The sequence below is a fragment of the Anomaloglossus baeobatrachus genome, chromosome 5 (genome assembly GCF_048569485.1).
Source record: "Anomaloglossus baeobatrachus isolate aAnoBae1 chromosome 5, aAnoBae1.hap1, whole genome shotgun sequence".
NCBI classification, from domain to species: domain Eukaryota; kingdom Metazoa; phylum Chordata; class Amphibia; order Anura; family Aromobatidae; genus Anomaloglossus; species Anomaloglossus baeobatrachus.
In genome coordinates, this window is record NC_134357.1 from 447,177,952 (window position 1) to 447,196,831 (window position 18,880).

Here is an 18,880-nt window from a genome sequence, read left to right on the forward strand (position 1 = left end):
AGGCGGCTTCACAGCAGGAGAAACACCAGTTTCGGTTTCCCAAACGTACACGGAGTGCCTTTGTCGATCACTCTAATTTCAGGGATGCTGTCCAGAAGCACAGAGCATACCCGGACAAGCGTTTTACTAAGCGCCTTAATGACACACGTTATCCCTTCCCCCCGGAAGTAGTGAAGGGTTGGGCTCAGTGTCCAAAAGTGGATCCTCCAGTCTCTAGGCTGGCGGCCAGATCTGTGGTTTCAGTGGCAGATGGCTCATCGCTCAAGGATGCCACTGACAGGCAAATAGAGCTCATGATGAAATCCATCTATGAAGCCATAGGAGCATCTTTTGCTCCGGCATTTGCGGCAGTGTGGGCGCTCCAAGCTATCTCAGCTTGTCTGTCTGAGATTACGGCGGTCACACGCACCGCTACTCCGCAGGTTGTGTCTCTGACTTCTCAGGCGTCGGCTTTTTCGTCCTACGCCATGAACGCCGTCCTGGACTCGGTGAGCCGTTCAGCGGTAGCATCCGCCAATTCGGTGGCAGTCCGCAGAGCCATGTGGCTACGTGAATGGAAGGCAGACTCTGCCTCCAAGAAATTCTTAACCGGTTTGCCATTTTCTGGCGACCGTTTGTTTGGCGAGCAATTGGACGAAATTATTAAACAATCCAAGGGAAAGGACTCGTCCTTACCCCAGTCTAAACAAAACAAACCTCAACAGCGGAAGTTTCAATCGAGGTTTCAGTCCTTTCGGCCCTCGGCCAAGTCACGTTCCTCCACGTCAAACAGGTCGGAGAAGGGCCAGAGAAACCCTTCTGCATGGCGGTCTAAGGCACGGCCTAAAAAGACCGCCGGAGGCACCGCCACCAAGGCGGCCTCTTCATGACTCTCGGCCTCCCCAAACCGCATCCTCGGTCGGTGGCAGGCTCTCCCGCTTTTGCGACGCCTGGTGGCCACATGTCCAAGACCGATGGGTGAGAGACATTCTGTCTCACGGTTACAGGATAGAGTTCAGCTCTCGTCCTCCAACTCGATTCTTCACAACATCTCCGCCCCCAGAGCGAGCCGCTGCACTCTTTCAGGCGGTGAATGCGCTGAAGGCAGAAGGAGTGGTGATTCCCATTCCCCCTCAGGAACATGGTCACGGCTTCTACTCCAACTTGTTCGTGGTGCCAAAAAAGGACGGATCTTTCCGTCCCGTTCTAGACCTCAAACTGCTCAACAAGCATGTCAGCACCAGAAGGTTCCGGATGGAATCTCTCCGCTCGGTCATTGCCTCAATGTCACAAGGAGACTTCCTAGCATCGATAGACATCAAGGATGCTTATCTCCATGTGCCGATCGCACCCGAACATCAACGTTTCTTGCGTTTCGCCATTAGGGACGAACACCTTCAGTTCGTGGCACTGCCATTCGGCTTGGCGACAGCCCCACGGGTCTTCACCAAGATCATGGCAACAGTGGTGGCGGTCCTACACTCTCAGGGCCACTCGGTGATCCCTTACTTAGACGATCTCCTAGTCAAGGCACCCTCCTGGGTGGCTTGCCAGCACAGCCTGACCATTGCCCTGGAGACTCTCCAGAGGTTCGGGTGGATCATCAATTTCCCAAAGTCAAAATTGACACCGACCCAATCCCTGACTTACCTCGGGATGGAGTTTCATACCCTGTCAGCGATAGTGAAGCTTCCGCTGGACAAACAGCGTTCACTACAGACAGGGGTCCAATCTCTTCTTCGGGGTCAGTCACACTCTTTGAGACGCCTTATGCACTTCCTAGGGAAGATGGTGGCAGCAATGGAAGCAGTTCCCTTTGCGCAGTTTCATCTGCGTCCACTTCAGTGGGACATTCTCCGCAAATGGGACAAGAGGTCGACGTCCCTCGACAGGAACGTTTCCCTGTCAAGAGCAGCCAAAACCTCCCTTCAGTGGTGGCTTCTTCCCACTTCTTTGTCGAAGGGAAAATCCTTCCTGCCCCCATCCTGGGCTGTGGTCACGACAGACACGAGCCTGTCAGGGTGGGGAGCGGTCTTCCTCCACCACAGGGCTCAGGGAACCTGGACTCCGACAGAGTCCTCCCTGCAGATCAACGTTCTGGAGATAAGGGCAGTGTATCTAGCCCTAAAAGCGTTCCAGCGGTGGCTGGAGGGCAGGCAGATTCGAATACAGTCGGACAACGCCACGGCGGTTGCATACATCAACCACCAGGGCGGCACACGCAGTCGTCAAGCCTTTAAGAAGTTCGGCGGATTCTGCTGTGGGCGGAAGCCACAGCCTCCACCATCTCCGCAGTTCACATCCCGGGCGTAGAAAACTGGGAAGCAGACTTTCTCAGTCGCCAGGGCATGGACGCAGGGGAATGGGATCTTCACCCGGACGTGTTTCAAGAGATCTGTTGCCGCTGGGGAACGCCGGACGTCGATCTAATGGCGTCTCGGCACAACAACAAAGTCCCGGCATTCATGGCACGGTCTCAGGATCACAGGGCGCTGGCGGCAGATGCGTTAGTTCAGGACTGGTCGCAGTTTCGACTACCCTATGTATTTCCCCCTCTGGCACTTCTGCCCAGAGTGTTACGCAAGATCAGGTCCGACTGCAGGCGCGCCATCCTCGTCGCTCCAGACTGGCCGAGGAGGTCGTGGTACCCGGATCTGTGGCACCTCACGGTGGGGCAACCGTGGGCACTCCCAGACCGACCAGACTTGCTGTCTCAAGGGCCATTTTTCCATCTGAATTCTGCGGCCCTCAACCTGACTGTGTGGCCATTGAGTCTTGGCTCCTAGCCTCATCAGGTTTATCTCAAGATGTCATTGCCACCATGAGACAGGCCAGGAAATCAACATCCGCCAAGATCTACCACAGGACTTGGAAGATCTTCTTAGCCTGGTGCTCGGATAGGGGTTTTGCTCCCTGGCCGTTTGCATTGCCCACTTTTCTTTCCTTTCTTGAATCAGGATTGGACAAGGGTTTGTCTCTTGCCTCTCTCAAGGGACAAGTGTCGGCGCTTTCAGTGTTTTTTCAAAAGCGTCTAGCCAGACTATCGCAGGTCCGCACGTTCATGCAGGGAGTTTGCCACATAGTCCCACCTTACAAGCGTCCGCTAGAACCCTGGGATCTTAACAAGGTGCTGACGGCTCTCCAGAAGCCACCTTTCGAGCCGATGCGGGAGATCTCTCTATCTCGCCTTTCACAGAAAGTGGCCTTCCTAGTGGCAGTCACTTCACTTAGGAGAGTGTCTGAGCTAGCAGCGCTGTCATGCAAAGTCCCCTTCCTGGTCTTTCACCAGGATAAGGTGGTCCTGCGTCCGGTCCCGGAATTTCTCCCCAAGGTGGTATCCTCTTTTCATCTCAATCAGGATATCTCCTTGCCTTCTTTTTGCCCTCATCCAGTTCACCAATGTGAAAAGGATTTGCACTTGTTAGACCTCGTGAGAGCACTCAGAATCTACATTTCTCGCACGGCGCCCCTGTTCCGTTCGGATGCGCTCTTTGTCCTTGTCGCTCGCCAGCGTAAGGGGTCTCAGGCTTCCAAGTCAACCTTGGCTAGGTGGATCAAGGAACCGATTCTTGAAGCCTACCGTTCATCGGGGCTTCAGATTCCTTCAGGGCTTAAAGCCCATTCTACCAGGGCCGTAGGCGCGTCCTGGGCTTTGCGGCACCAGGCTACGGCTCAGCAGGTGTGTCAGGCGGCTACCTGGTCGAGTCTGCACACCTTCACTAAACACTATCAGGTGCATGCCTATGCTTCGGCAGAGGCTAGCCTAGGTAGGCAAGTCCTTCAAGCGGCAATTGCCCACCTGTAAGAGGGGGCCGGTTTCCGGCTCTTTTTATCGAGGTATTCTGTTACCCACCCAGGGATTGCTTTTGGACATCCCAATTGTCTGGGTCTCCCAATGGAGCGACAAAGAAGAAGGGAATTTTGTTTACTTACCGTAAATTCCTTTTCTTCTAGCTCCTATTGGGAGACCCAGCACCCGCCCCTGTTCCCTTCGGGCTGTTGTTTTTTTTTTGTGTACACATGTTGTTCATGTTCAATTGTTCTTTGGTTAATGGTTCAGTTCTCCGAACATCCTTCGGATTGAATTTACCTTAGACCAATTTATAAGTTTCCTCCTTCCTGCTTTGGCACCAAAACTGAGGGGCCCGTGATGCACGGGAGGGTGTATAGCAGAGGGGAGGGGTTACACTTTTTAAAGTGTAATTACTTAGTGTGGCCTCCAGAGGCAGAAGCTATACACCCAATTGTCTGGGTCTCCCAATAGGAGCTAGAAGAAAAGGAATTTACGGTAAGTAAACAAAATTCCCTTCTTTTCTTATAGTTCCGTATTTGGAGACCCAGCTCCCTCCCTGTTGCCTGTTGGCAATTTTCTTGTGCCGTGTGTTATCACCGGCTGTTGTCGTGGACAGAGTCTCCGGTTGTTCCGGTTCTTACTCGGTTCTACTTGTGGGTGGCTATTCTCCATCAGCTTTTGCACTAAACTGGCTAGGACTGGCTACCAGGGGGTGTATAAGCTCAGACGGAGGAGCTACACTTTTAAGTGTAGTACTTTGTGTGTCCTCCGGAGGCAGAAGCTAAACACCCATGGTCTGGGTCTCCCAATACGGAACTATAAGAAAAAGAATTTACGGTAAGTAACAAAATTCTCTTTTTTGTGCTAACCACAGGGCGGCGCAAGGGTCTCTCTGCTTCTAAGCCGACCTTGGCCCGTTGGATTAGATCGACCATTTCGGACGCCTACCAGAGTACTCAGGTGCCTCCCCCGCCGGGGATCAAAGCACACTCGACCAGAGCTGTCGGTGCCTCTTGGGCTTTTAGGCACCAGGCTACGGCTTAACAAGTCTGTCAGGCTGCCACTTGGACTAGCCTGCATACCTTTTCGAAGCACTACCAAGTGCATGCTCATGCTTCGGCAGATGCGAGCTTGGGCAGACGCATCCTTCAGGCGGCTGTCGCCCACTTGTGAAGTTAGGCTCCGCCTACTTCTTAGTTTTTCTGCTTATTCCCACCCAGGGACAGCTTTGGAACGTCCCATGGTATGGGTCTCCCAAAGGAACGATAAAGGAAAAGAGAATTTTGTTACTTACCGTAAATTCTTTTTCTTATAGTTCCGTATTATGAGACCCAGCTCCCTCCCTGTTGCCTGTTGGCAATTTTCTTGTTCCGTGTGTTATCACCGGCTGTTGTCGTGGACAGAGTCTCCGGTTTTTCCGGTTCTTCCTCGGTTCTACTTGTGGGTGGCTATTCTCCTTCAGCTTTTGCACTAAACTGGCTAGGACTGGCTACCAGGGGGTGTATAAGCTCAGAGGGAGGAGCTACACTTTTAAGTGTAGTACTTTGTGTGTCCTCCGGAGGCAGAAGCTAAACACCCATGGTATGGGTCTCCCAATACGGAACTATAAGAAAAAGAATTTACGGTAAGTAACAAAATTCTCTTTTTTGGGGGTACATAATATTTTTTTAAATACCATGTTTTTGGGAGACATTGTATTTTTTATATACAGATTTTATCTTGCTGATTTAATAACGTGATATCTTTACAAAAATAACAATACTACTCTTTTTCTAATCGTCATATTTTGTCGGTTGCCTCACTGGGAGGCACAGAAGACCATGGGGTATTTTTTTTACATAGTAAATAAGAAACTTTTTTCTTTGTCGCTCCATTAGGAGACCCAGACAATTGGGTGTATAGCTTCTGCCTCCGGAGGCCACACAAAGTATTACACTTTTAAAAAAGTGTAACCCCTCCCCTCTGCCTATGCACCCTCCCGTGGACCACGGGCTCCTCAGTTTTATGCTTTGTGTGGAAGGAGGCACACATCCACTCATGCATTCTCATACATAGTTATGTCGGATGGAAGAAAAGAGGTCCCCGATGGGGTCCCCGGCATGTTCCCTTCTCACCCCACTATGTCGGCGGTGTTGTTAAGGTTGAGGTACCCATTGCGGGTACGGAGGCTGGAGCCACATGCCGTCTCCTTCACCATCCCTTATGCGGCTCTGGGAGAAGTGGGATCCTATGCGGTCATCCATGTGCTGGGACCGTGCTCCATCCGCAGCCCCTGGTGGAACCTGCCGGACCGGAGCTTCTTCATCCCCAGGGACCAGGCCCTGCAACTTGAAGGTACTCTGTATCCTCATGTGGGGACTGTACAGGGGTCGCACCTTCTCCCCGGAAGCCGCAGTGGTTCCGTCCGTTGTCTTTTCGGCGGACTTCCGCGCCGACCGTGCCTGCTTGTCGGGCGCGGCCTTAAATTTAGCCCCCGGCTTCGCCGCGGCCTAGTCCGAAAAATCCCGCCCCCGAGCCTGCCTGTCAGGGGTAAGGGCGGGATTACCGACATGACGTCGGCCTTGAGGGCTGGAGCATCCTGCATGTCTCCCTCCCCCCTCATTGACCACTTGGGGACTCCAGATTCCCGCTCTCTGCTAGCGCCGCCCTCGGCTCCACTCCCCCCCCTGAGAGCTCCGGCAGCCATTTTTAGCATTCTGCCGGTGGATGCAATTCAGCAGCAAGGCTCTGCAGCTCCGGGGGATCCACGACAGGGAATCTGGAGGACACACTCCGCTCGTGAGCGGTTGGTAAGCCACACCGGTCACCCGGTGCTGGTTCCCCTAAGGTGCCGGGATATATATATATATATATATATATATATATATATATAATAGATATATATATCTGTTCGGAAAGGCGGTATACCCTTTTCCCATATACCCTCAGTGGTCACTCTCCTAAGAGACAACAGCATGTCGTCCATAAGGAGCAAAGCTACTAAGGCACAGATTTTTTTCGCGGCCTGTACCTCTTACGTTTTTTGATCACTCTAACTTCAGGGACGCTGTCCAGAAGCCCAGAGCGGTCCCGGACACACGCGTTATCCCTTTCCACCTGAAGTCGTTAAGGGCTGGGCACACTCTCCCAAGGTGGATCCTCCAGTCTCTAGATTGGCTGCTAGGTCCGTTGTGTCTGTTGCCGATGGCTCATCCCTGAAGGATGCCACTGACAGACAGATAGAGCTCTTGGTGAAGTCTATTTATGAGGCCACAGGCGCGTCTTTTGCCCCGGCCTTTGCGGCTGTGTGGGCTCTCCAAGCAATCTCTGCATGTCTGACTGAGATTAATGCTGTCACGCGGAATTCTGCTCCGCATGTGTCTTCCTTGACCTCTCAGGCATCAGCATTTTCGTCCTACGCCATGAACGCCGTCCTGGACTCCGCTAGCCGTACGGCTGTAGCATCCGCTAACTCCGTGGCAGTCCGCAGGGCCATGTGGCTGCGCGAATGGAAAGCAGACTCTGCTTCCAAAAGGTTCTTAACTGGTTTGCCTTTGTCTGGCGAACGTTTGTTTGGCGAACGGTTGGATGAGATTATTAAGGAATCCTCGGGAAAGGACTCCTCCTTACCCCAGTCCAAACCTAAGAGACCTCAGCAGAGAAAAATCCAATCGAGTTTTCGGTCCTTTCGGCCCTCCGCCAAGCCCCAATCCTCTTCGTCCAACCGGCCGGAGAAAGGCCAGAGGAACTCCTATGCGTGGCGGTCCAAGTCACGCCCCCAAAAGGCCGCAGGAGGCACTGCCTCCAAGACGGCCTCCTCATGACTCTCGGCCTCATCTAGCCACATCCTCGGTCGGTGGCAGGCTCTCCCGCTTTGGCGACGCCTGGTGGCCACACGTTCAAGACCGATGGGTGAGAGACATTCTGTCTCATGGTTACAGGATAGAGTTCAGCTCTCGACCTACGGCTTGTTTTTTCAGAACCTCCCCACCCCCCGCACAGGCCGACGCACTTTTTCAGGCAGTGGACGCTCTAAAGATAGAAGCAGTTGTGATTCCCGTTCCCCTTCAGGAACGTGGTCGCGGATTTTACTCCAACTTGTTCGTGGTGCCAAAAAAGGACGGGTCATTCCGTCCCGTTCTGGACCTCAAGCTGCTCAACAGACATGTGAGAGCCAGACGGTTTCGGATGGAATCTCTCCGCTCGGTCATCGCCTCGATGTCACAAGGAGACTTCCTAGCATCGATCGACATCAAGGATGCTTATCTCCATGTGCCGATCGCACCCGAACATCAACGTTTCCTGCGGTTCGCCATCGGGGACGAACACCTCCAGTTCGTCGCATTGCCCTTCGGCCTGGCGACAGCCCCACGGGTTTTCACCAAAGTCATGGCATCCGTCGTGGCGGTCCTGCACTCTCAGGGCCACTCGGTGATCCCCTACTTGGACGATCTCCGTGTCAGGGCCCCTTCTCGGGTGGCGTGTCAACAAAGTCTTACCGTCACTCTGGCGACTCTCCAGCAGTTTGGGTGGATCATCAATTTCCCGAAATCCAAGTTGACGCCGACCCAATCACTGACTTACCTCGGGATGGAGTTTCATACCCAGCCAGCGTTAGTCAAGCTACCGCGGGACAAACAGCTTTCTCTGCAGGCAGGGGTGCAGTCACTTCTTCGGAGTCAGTCACATCCCTTAACGCGCCTCATGCACTTCCTGGGGAAGATGGTTGCAGCTATGGAGGCAGTGCCGTTCGCGCAATTCCATCTACGGCCACTCCAATGGGACATTCTTCGCAAATGGGACAAGAGTTACGGCTTCCCTCGACAAGAACATCTCTCTTTCACTTGCAACCAAAACATCACTTCAGTGGTGGCTCCTACCCACATCTCTGTCTCGGGGAAAGTCCTTCCTCCCCCCAACCTGGGCCGTGGTCACCACGGACGCGAGCCTGTCAGGTTGGGGAGCGGTTTTTCTCCACCACAGGGCTCAAGGAACCTGGACTCCAATAGAATCGTCCCTTCAGATCAATATTCTGGAGATAAGGGCAGTATATCTAGCCCTATTGGCTTTCCATCGGTGGCTGGAGGGCAGGCAGATCCGAATCCAGTCGGACAACGCCACTGCCGTTGCCTACATCAACCACCAAGGCGGCACTCGCAGTCGTCAAGCCTTCCAGGAAGTCGGGCGGATTCTGCAGTGGGTGGAAGTCACAGGCTCTACCATCTCCGCAGTTCACATCCCGGGCGTGGAAAACTGGGAAGCAGATTTTCTCAGTCGTCAGGGCATGGACACGGGGGAATGGTCTCTTCACCCAGACGTGTTTCGAGAGATCTGTCGCCGCTGGGGAACGCCGGACGTCGATCTCATGGCGTCACACAACAACAAGGTCCCGGCCTTCATGGCACGGTCTCAGGATCACAGAGCTCTGGCAGCGGACGCTCTGGTCCAGGATTGGTCGCAGTTTCGACTGCCATATGTGTTTCCCCCTCTGGCGATGCTGCCCAGGGTACTACGCAAGATCCGGTCCGACTGCCGTCGCGCCATTCTCGTCGCTCCAGACTGGCCGAGGCGGTCGTGGTATCCGAATCTGTGGCATCTCACGGTGGGTCAACCGTGGGCACTTCCAGACCGCCCAGACTTGCTGTCACAAGGGCCGTTTTTCCATCTGAATTCTGTGGCCCTCAACCTGACTGTGTGGCCATTGAGTCCTGGCTCCTAGCGTCTTCAGGGTTATCTCAGGATGTCATTGCCACCATGAGACAAGCCAGGAAGCCAACGTCCGCCAAGATCTATTACAGGTCTTGGCAAATCTTCTTATCCTGGTGCTCTGATAACGGTTTTCCTCCATGGCCGTTTGCTTTACCCACATTTCTTTCATTCCTACAATCTGGAATGGACGAGGGTTTGTCCCTCGGCTCTCTCAAGGGCCAAGTGTCGGCGCTCTCCGTGTTTTTTCAAAAGCGTCTAGCCAGGCTTCCGCAGGTCCGCACGTTCCTGCAGGGGGTTTGCCACATGGTCCCACCTTACAAACGTCCGTTGGAACCTTGGGATCTTAACAGGGTTCTGACGGCTCTTCAAAAGGCGCCTTTTGAGCCACTGCGGGATGTCTCTCTCTCCCGTCTTTCTCAGAAGGTGGCCTTCCTGGTGGCAGTCACATCACTTCGGAGAGTGTCTGAGCTTGCAGCGCTGTCATGCAAAGCCCCCTTCCTTGTTTTCCACCAGGATAAGGTGGTTCTGCGTCCTGTCCCGGAATTTCTCCCTAAGGTGGTATCCCCTTTTCATCTAAATCAGGATATCTCCTTGCCTTCCTTTTGCCCTAATCCAATTCACCAGTGTGAAAAGGATTTGCACTCTTTGGATCTAGTGAGAGCACTCCGGTTCTACGTGTCTCACACGGCGCCCCTGCGCCATTCAGACGCGCTCTTTGTCCTTGTCGCTGGCCAGCGTAAGGGCTCTCAGGCCTCCAAGTCAACCTTGGCTCGGTGGATCAAGGAACCGATTCTCGAGGCCTACCGTACTTCTGGGCTTCCACTTCCTTCAGGGTTGAAAGCCCATTCTACCAGAGCCGTAGGTGCGTCCTGGGCATTGCGGCACCGGGCGACGGCTCAGCAGGTGTGTCAGGCAGCTACGTGGTCTAGTCTGCACACTTTCACGAAGCACTATCAAGTCCATACCTATGCTTCGGCAGACGCCAGTCTAGGTAGGCGAGTCCTCCAGGCGGCGGTTGCCCACCTGTAAGAGGGGGCCGTTTTCGGCTCTTTTTATTGAGGTATTGTCTTACCCACCCAGGGACTGCTCTTGGACGTCCCAATTGTCTGGGTCTCCCAATGGAGCGACAAAGAAAAAGGGAATTTTGTTTACTTACCGTAAATTCCTTTTCTTCTAGCTCCTATTGGGAGACCCAGCACCCGCCCCTGTGCCCTTCGGGCTGGTTGTTCTTTTGTGTACACATGTTGTTGATGTTGATTTGTTCTTATGGTTCAGTTCTCCGAACATCCTTCGGATTGAATTTACCCTAGACCAATTTATAAGATTTCTCCGTCCTGCTTTTGCACCAAAACTGAGGAGCCCGTGGTCCACGGGAGGGTGTATAGGCAGAGGGGAGGGGTTACACTTTTTTAAAAGTGTAATACTTTGTGTGGCCTCCGGAGGCAGAAGCTATACACCCAATTGTCTGGGTCTCCCAATAGGAGCTAGAAGAAAAGGAATTTACGGTAAGTAAACAAAATTCCCTTTTTTTCCCCCATTCTATAAAGTGGTTGTCCACAACTAGGACATCCCCTTTTAATACCACATGTTTTCCACTGGTAAAATAATAAAGCCTATACTCACCTTCCATACCGGCGCCATTCCAGCGGTGCTGCGGCTTGGGTGGGGTTGTGGTCACACAAGCCCTGCCTTCAATCATTGGCTTTCTTCTCTCCGCCTTCGGACCAAAAGAGTTGATCAACAGAAAGTCAGCACAGCGGCTGCAATCACTTCCTGTTGATTGTTTGTTTGGTCCGAAGATGGGAGAAAGAAGCCGTTGATTGGATGTGGGGCTCGTGTGATGTCACAACCTCACATGAGCCCTGGCACTGTTAGGGTGAACTCTTACAAAGTTCCACAAGTTGCCTACTGCCTGATTCTAATTGGTGTGAATCGAGTGCATGGTTGAAAAATGAGATCACACAGTCGGATATTCATCTTCCCTCGACCAAAGTCGGCCCAGACTCTGCTTTATTTCAACTGAAGCATGCACTGATATAACCTTGGAACGGGGCATGTCCGGATGTGTTCATTGGTCATTGGGTTGAACAATGCGTTAGTCCATGAGCTGATTGGTGGGCGTCATCGAAGACAGGTCTATGTCATCTGGGGCCATCTTGGTGATCCTCTGATGGGCGGGTCTATGATGTCATCGGGGGCCATCTTGGGTTCCTCTGAAGACTGACTGGCTTATGTATAGAGAATTATTTCATTGAACACACGTCTCACAGTGCTCTATGTCCAGAGGTTAATTAAATATTTCATCTTATGGCTCTCCTCAACAGCACCACTGGAACGCTGGTACGGGAGGTGAGTATAGGCTTTATTATTTTATGTGCTATGAGAGGTGAGTATAGGCTTTATTATTTTATGTGGTGCGGGAGGTGAGTATAGGCTTTATTATTTTATGTCGTACGGGAGGTGAGTATAGGCTTTATTATTTTATGTGGTACAGGAGGTGAGTATAGGCTTTATTATTTTACCAGTGGGAAAAAAGGGGATGTCCTAGTAGTGGACAATTCCTTTTAATATTTCTTCACCGTTCCTTTGGGAGACCCAGACCATGGGTGTTTAGCTTCTGCCTCCGGAGGACACACAAAGTACTACACTTAAAAGTGTAGCTCCTCCCTCTGAGCTTATACACCCCCTGGTAGCCAGTCCTAGCCAGTTTATCGCTTTGTGTTCAGGAGGTCATACATCCACACATGCATTCTCATCTGATTGTTTGACTTTTGGAAAGAGTTTGAAGAAAAGCGGGTCCATGTCTGGACTCCCGGCATGTCCCTTCTCACCCCACTGTGTCGGCGGTGTTGTTAAGGTTGATTTACAAGGCTGAAGCCTTACATGCCGCGCTCCTTCACCATCCCTTCTGGGCTCTGGCTTGAAGTGGGAGCCAGCACGGTCTCCATGCCTGGCAGGAGTCCGGTCTCCATCCCCAGCCCCTTGAGGATTCTGCTGGACCGGATTACTCATCCCCAGGGACATGGCCCTGCGTCTCAGCAGCTAAGTACCTGAGACGTTTATGTTGGGGGTCCCGGTTCTTTATTGTAAGGGGAGAGTATGCTGTATGTGATTGTTTTTAACTTTTCCGGCGGGTTCTCCAGCTTTTGCCTGAGAACCGCGCCGATGGTGCCTTCTTGTCGGCCTCGCCGCTTAAATTTAGGCCCCGGCTTCGCCGGAGGCCTAGTTTCGTTTTCCTGCCCTCACATGTCACTCATGCAGAGGGACAGGTTTGGCTCCTCCCGGCGGCCGTTCTACACAGGGGAGGGACACTCCCCACTGCTGGGGCGTCCCTCCTTCCCGGCAGGTCTCTATAGCCCTCCAGTTCCCGCTCTTTTATAGGAACGCCCCTAGTCCCGCCCCCTCCATTTCTCAGGCAGAGTTCACTCTGGTCTGGGACATCCTGCATTCTGCATCTCTGCTGAGGTGCTGCGCTCTGGGGGACCGGGCTTCGGGATCTGGAGGGCACACAACACCGCGCTCAGTGGTCTGGTAAGCCACAGCCGGTCCCCGGTTGTGGACCTCTGTATATTCTCCCTGGGGTTCATTCTCTGCAAACCCCCACTCCAGCAGTATGTCTCACACAAGGAGCAAGGCTCCAAAGCTTTATTCTGCATGCACTGCATGTAAGCTCCTGCTGCCTGAGCCGAGCATTTATCCACACTGTGATGGTTGCTCTAACTTGGCGGTGCCACAGCCTGGAGTCTCACCCCCAGTGGTCTCTCAGGCTGCTGCTGCACCTGTGATTGAACCCCCGGCCTGGGTAGAGTCCTTTTCTAGGTCCATATCCCAGTCATTTGCTGAGTCCATGGGAATTTTGTCCAGGACTTTGATGAATATGCATCAGCCCCCCTCTCAGGGTGCCTCTAATACTCTTGACAGAGGACTCCTATGTATCCCATCGATTTCTCTGAGAGTGACTCAGATCTTAGTGATTTGATTGCTTCTATTAATTCTGTGCTGGATCTCAATCCACCAGTATCAGAGGAGCAACTCTCTTTGGCAGAAAAACATCAGTTTACCTCGCCTAAGAGAGTGAAGAGTGTGTTCTTTAACCACTCTAGTTTTCAGACCGCTGTGACCAAACCCAGGGCCTGCCCTGACAAACGCTTTCCAAAGCGTGGTTCTGATGACCGGTTTCCATTTCCACCTGAGGTGGTCAAGGAGTGGTCTCAGTCCCCAAAGGTAGACCCTCCGGTGTCTAGGCTATCAGCCCGGACCGTTGTGTCGGTGGCTGACAGCACCTCACTTAAGGATTCCACTGACCGTCAGATTGACCTTCTGTCCAAATCTGTGTACAAAGCTGCGGGGGCCGCGCTTTCCCCGACTTTTGCAGCAGAGTGGGCTCTCAAAGCCATCTCTGCTTCTCTAGAGGAGATGCATTCCCTCACCAAGGAATCATGCCTGAGATGGTTACCTTAACTGCTCAGGCTTCAGCCTTTTCATCTTATGCCATGTCTGCCATGCTAGAGGCTGCTCACCGCACTGCGGTGACTTCAGCTAATTCTCTTGTTATCTGCAGGATTTTGTGTCTTCCAGAGTGGAAGGCAGATGCTTCGTCCAAGAAGTTTCTTGCTGGGCTCCCTTTTGCTGGTTCACGGCTGTTTGGTGAACAGCTGGATGAAATCATTAAAGAAGCTACTGGCAGGAAGAGTACTTCCATGCCACAAACTAAGACCAGGAAACCCGCCCAGGGTAGGAATCAATCAAGGTTTCGTTCCTTTCGTTCCTCCAACTGGTCATCCTCTAAGCCTTCCGCCTCGTCCGCTAACTCAGCCAAGGATCAGAAATCCAACTGGCGCCCAAAAGCGCGTCCGCAGAAGACCGCAGGAGGTTCTGCCACTAAGGCAGCTTCCTCATGACTCTCGGCCCGCTCCAGCCACGTCCTTAGTCGGTGGCAGGCTCTCCCACTTTGGCGCCGCTTGGTTAAAGCAGGTCTCCGATCAGTGGGTGAGAGACATCATATCTCACGGCTACAGGATAGAATTCTCTTCCAGCCCTCCAAACAGATTTTTTCTCTAAACTCCCCCCTGCTCCAAGGCCGCCGCCTTCTTCGCAGGCCGTGGCGTCCTTGCAGGCAAACGGAGTGATTGTCCCAGTTCCCGCTCAGGAACGGTTCAGAGGTTTTTACTCAAATCTCTTCCTAATTCCAAAAAAGGACGGTACCTTCCGGCCCATCCTGGATCTCAAGCTTCTCAACAAGCATGTCCGGATGCGGCATTTTCGCATGGAGTCTCTGCGATCAGTCATTGCCTCTATTTCCCAAGGGGAGTTCCTGGCGTCCATCGACATCAGAGATGCCTATCTACATGTGCCAATCGCAGTGTCACATCAGCGTTGGTTACGTTTTGCGATAGGAGAGGATCATTTCCAATTCGTGGCTCTCCCCTTCGGGTTAGCCACAGCCCCTCAGGTATTCACCAAGGTCATGGCGGCAGTGATTGCGGTCCTGCACCTCCAGGGGTTAGCAGTGTTTCCTTATCTGGACGACCTTCTGGTCAAGGGTCCATCCAGCGCCGACTGTCAGCGGAGTGTTTCGCTCACTCTCGCCACCCTAGCCCAATTCGGGTGGCTTGTCAATCTTCCCAAATCCACTCTGACGCCGACTCAGAGTCTCCCGTACCTAGGGATGCAGTTCGAGACTTTGCCGGCACTTGTGAAGTTGCCCTTAATCAAACAGCAGTCTCTCCGGCTAGCGGTACGCTCTCTCCTGAGGCCCCGACGTTATTCCCTCAGGCGCCTGATGCAGGTGCTGGGTCAAATGGTGGCTTCCATGGAGGCGGTTCCCTTTGCCCAGTTCCATCTGCGTCCTCTGCAGCTGGACATTCTCCGCTGTTGGGACAAGCGGCCTTCCTCCTTACAGAGGTTAGTGGCTCTGTCGCCACGGACCAGGACCTCTCTTCAGTGGTGGCTTCGACCCCTCTCCCTGTCCCAAGGACGCTCCTTCCTGGCTCTGTCCTGGGTGATTCTCACCACGGAGCCAGCCTATCCGGCTGGGGAGCGGTACATCTCCACCACAGAGCTCAGGGCACTTGGACTCCGTCCGAGTCAGCCCTTTCAATCAATGTGCTGGAAACCAGAGCCGTGCTTCTAGCTCTCCTAGCCTTTCACCACCTGTTGGCGGGCAGGCACATTCGAGTCCAGTCAGACAACGCGACAGCGGTTGCCTACATCAATCACCAAGGCGGGACACGCAGCCGCCTGGCAATGTTGGAGGTCCAACGCATTCTTCAATGGGCGGAGGACTCCAAGTCCACCATATCCGCAGTCCACATCCCTGGCGTAGAAAACTGGGAGGCAGATTATCTCAGCCGTCAATCCGTGGACAGTGGCGAGTGGTCTCTGCACCCGGCTGTGTTTCAGTCAATCTGCCGCAAGTGGGGCACTCCGGACGTGGACCTAATGGCATCCCGTCACAACAACAAGGTTCCGGTTTACGTGGCTCGCTCCCACGATCCTCAGGCCTTCGCCGCGGACGCTCTGGTTCAAGACTGGTCCCAGTTTCGTCTGTCCTACGTGTTTCCCCCTCTAGCTCTCTTGCCCAGAGTCCTGCGCAAGATCAGAATGGAGGGCCGTCGAGTCATCCTCATTGCACCGGACTGGCCCAGGCGAGCTTGGTATCCGGACCTGCTCCAACTGTCCGTGGAGATGCCGTGGCATCTTCCGGACCATCCAGACCTGCTCTCGCAAGGTCCGTTTTTCCGCCCGAATTCTGCGGCACTCAAATTGACGCCGTGGCTCTTGAGTCCTGGATTTTGACGGCTTCTGGTATTCCTCCTGAAGTCATCTCCACTATGACTTGGGCCCGTAAGTCTTCCTCCGTCAAGATCTATCACAGGACTTGGAAAATTTTCCTGTCCTGGTGTCGCTCTTCCGGCCATTCTCCTTGGCCATTTTCGTTGACGACCCTTCTGTCTTTTTTACAGTCCGGTCTGCAGCTAGGACTGTCCCTCAACTCTCTCAAGGGACAAGTCTCAGCTCTATCAGTGCTGTTCCAGCGGCGTCTCGCCCGGCTGGCTCAGATCCGCACCTTCATGCAAGGTGCGTCTCACATCATTTCGCCTTATCGGCGGCCCTTGGATCCCTGGGACCTTAACTTGGTCCTCACGGTATTGCAGAAACCCCCCTTTGAGCCTCTTAGGGAGGTTTCTTTGTATCGTCTTTCTCAAAAGGTGGCCTTTCTAGTTGCCATAACTTCTCTCAGGAGAGTCTCTGATTTGGCTGCGCTCTCCTCGGAGTCACCTTTTTTGGTTTTCCACCAAGACAAGGTAGTTCTCCGTCCAACCCCGGACTTTCTTCCTAAGGTGGTCTCCCCTTTCCACCTTAACCAGGACATTACCCTACCTTCCTTTTGTCCGGCTCCTGTTCATCGCTTTGAAAAAGCGCTGCATACTCTGGATCTGGTGCGGGCGCTCCGGATCTATGTGTCTCACACCGCTTCTATTAGGCGGTGCACCTCTCTTTTTGTGCTAACCACAGGGCGGCGCAAGGGTCTCTCTGCTTCTAAGCCGACCTTGGCCCGTTGGATTAGATCGACCATTTCGGACGCCTACCAGAGTACTCAGGTGCCTCCCCCGCCGGGGATCAAAGCACACTCGACCAGAGCTGTCGGTGCCTCTTGGGCTTTTAGGCACCAGGCTACGGCTCAACAAGTCTGTCAGGCTGCCACTTGGACTAGCCTGCATACCTTTTCGAAGCACTACCAAGTGCATGCTCATGCTTCGGCAGATGCAAGCTTGGGCAGACGCATCCTTCAGGCGGCTGTCGCCCACTTGTGAAGTTAGGCTCCGCCTACTTCTTAGTTTTTTCTGTTTATTCCCACCCAGGGACAGCTTTGGAACGTCCCATGGTCTGGGTCTCCCAAAGGAACGATGAAGAAAAAGAGAATTTTGTTACTTACCGTAAATTCTTTTTCTTATAGTTCTGTATTGGGAGACCCAGCTCCCTCCCTGATGCCTGTTGGCAATTTTCTTGTTCCGTGTGTTATCACCGGCTGTTGTCGTGGACAGAGTCTCCGGTTGTTCCGGTTCTTACTCGGTTCTACTTGTGGGTGGCTATTCTCGTTCAGCTTTTGCACTAAACTGGCTAGGACTGGCTACCAGGGGGTGTATAAGCTCAGAGGGAGGAGCTACACTTTTAAGTGTAGTACTTTGTGTGTCCTCCGGAGGCAGAAGCTAAACACCCATGGTCTGGGTCTCCCAATACGGAACTATAAGAAAAAGAATTTACGGTAAGTAATAAAATTCTCTTTTTTTTAGCACTTGAGAATTTTTTTACGACAATTTTTCTATGAATTCTATGTTGCAGTGTATTACAGTTGTTAGATTATTAGCTCGCTGCCAACCCCTTAGATGCCGTGGTCAGCCTTGAACATGCTAATTGGGGTTTCCTTATTTTCCGTAGACTGTAACGGAGGGTGACTTTCACCTCTATGTCCACCTCTCCTCCGAGGACTGGACACCCCTATGTTGTGGAGGTAGGGGGAGGGCTGTTTGGATAAATGTATTTTTAGCATGGTGACAATACATTGTAATATAATAACCCCAGTTTTACTACCGGTTGTGCATTCCCAGAACTGGTTCCGGGTGTCCGCTGTTTCATCGGCTTCTAAAAGGAATAGGAGTCCAGAACCGTCCCCTGACATCTCGGAGATAAAAGCAATAGACAAGAATAAAAAAATGAAGCTCGAGGAGAAAGCCCCATGTCTTCCTCCAGCCTCAGATCGACATCTCACAAATGAGACTCCAGTTGCACTAAAAACCCAAACAGAAAAAGCATCAAATAATTCCAGGGTTTGTATTGGAACTAAGGGGAAAGTGCAGAAGGGTGGTCCATCCAGGAGAGGGAAATGACAACCAGGCAGTGCCGCAGTTTGGATCCCACTTCAGTAGCCAACAGTAGTCGCACCAATCAATTTCCACATTCCTATGTGTGCTCACTGCTACAGCGTAACACAGGACCAAGTATACTCAGTGTATCAGCGTCTAGCTACTACTTGAAGTCAGGATAGAAAATAGTGACGTTATTATTGAATATTATTATATACTGTAAATCTATATGGAAAGGATCTCCGCTGTCTAAAATTAAAGCTATATCACTTCTAGAAAAGAAGCTAATGGAAAGGACAACTGTGGGCCAAGGGAGACGTTGGTAACATTGCATTTGGGTGCAAAGTTTGCACTAAGGAAAAGCGACCATACAGGACCTTGGATACTTAATGCAAGCTATACACAGTGCAAAGCAGGCTGGAGGCTCGATGGTGAGAAATTTGTCCTAAACTGGATACAGAGGGAATAAATATATAATCAATGGGACCCTTACAATCACTAGAACGAAGGTTCCCCCAGCCCCCTATTTACAGCACGAGCACAGTAAGGCAAT

The 18,880-nt window shown here is 52.5% G+C and overlaps 1 protein-coding gene across 1 annotated transcript in view; it reads left to right on the top strand.

Moving 5' to 3' along the window:
• The window catches only part of ZNF512B (zinc finger protein 512B), a 113,848-nt gene extending 95,285 nt beyond the window's left edge, over window positions 1-18,563 (top strand). The window contains exon 17 of the mRNA XM_075350469.1: window positions 18,073-18,563. Coding sequence (XP_075206584.1) covers window positions 18,073-18,351 — 279 coding nt within the window. The 3' untranslated portion in view covers window positions 18,352-18,563. The remainder of the gene's footprint in view (window positions 1-18,072) is intronic.
• The last annotated feature ends 317 nt before the right edge of the window (window positions 18,564-18,880 follow it).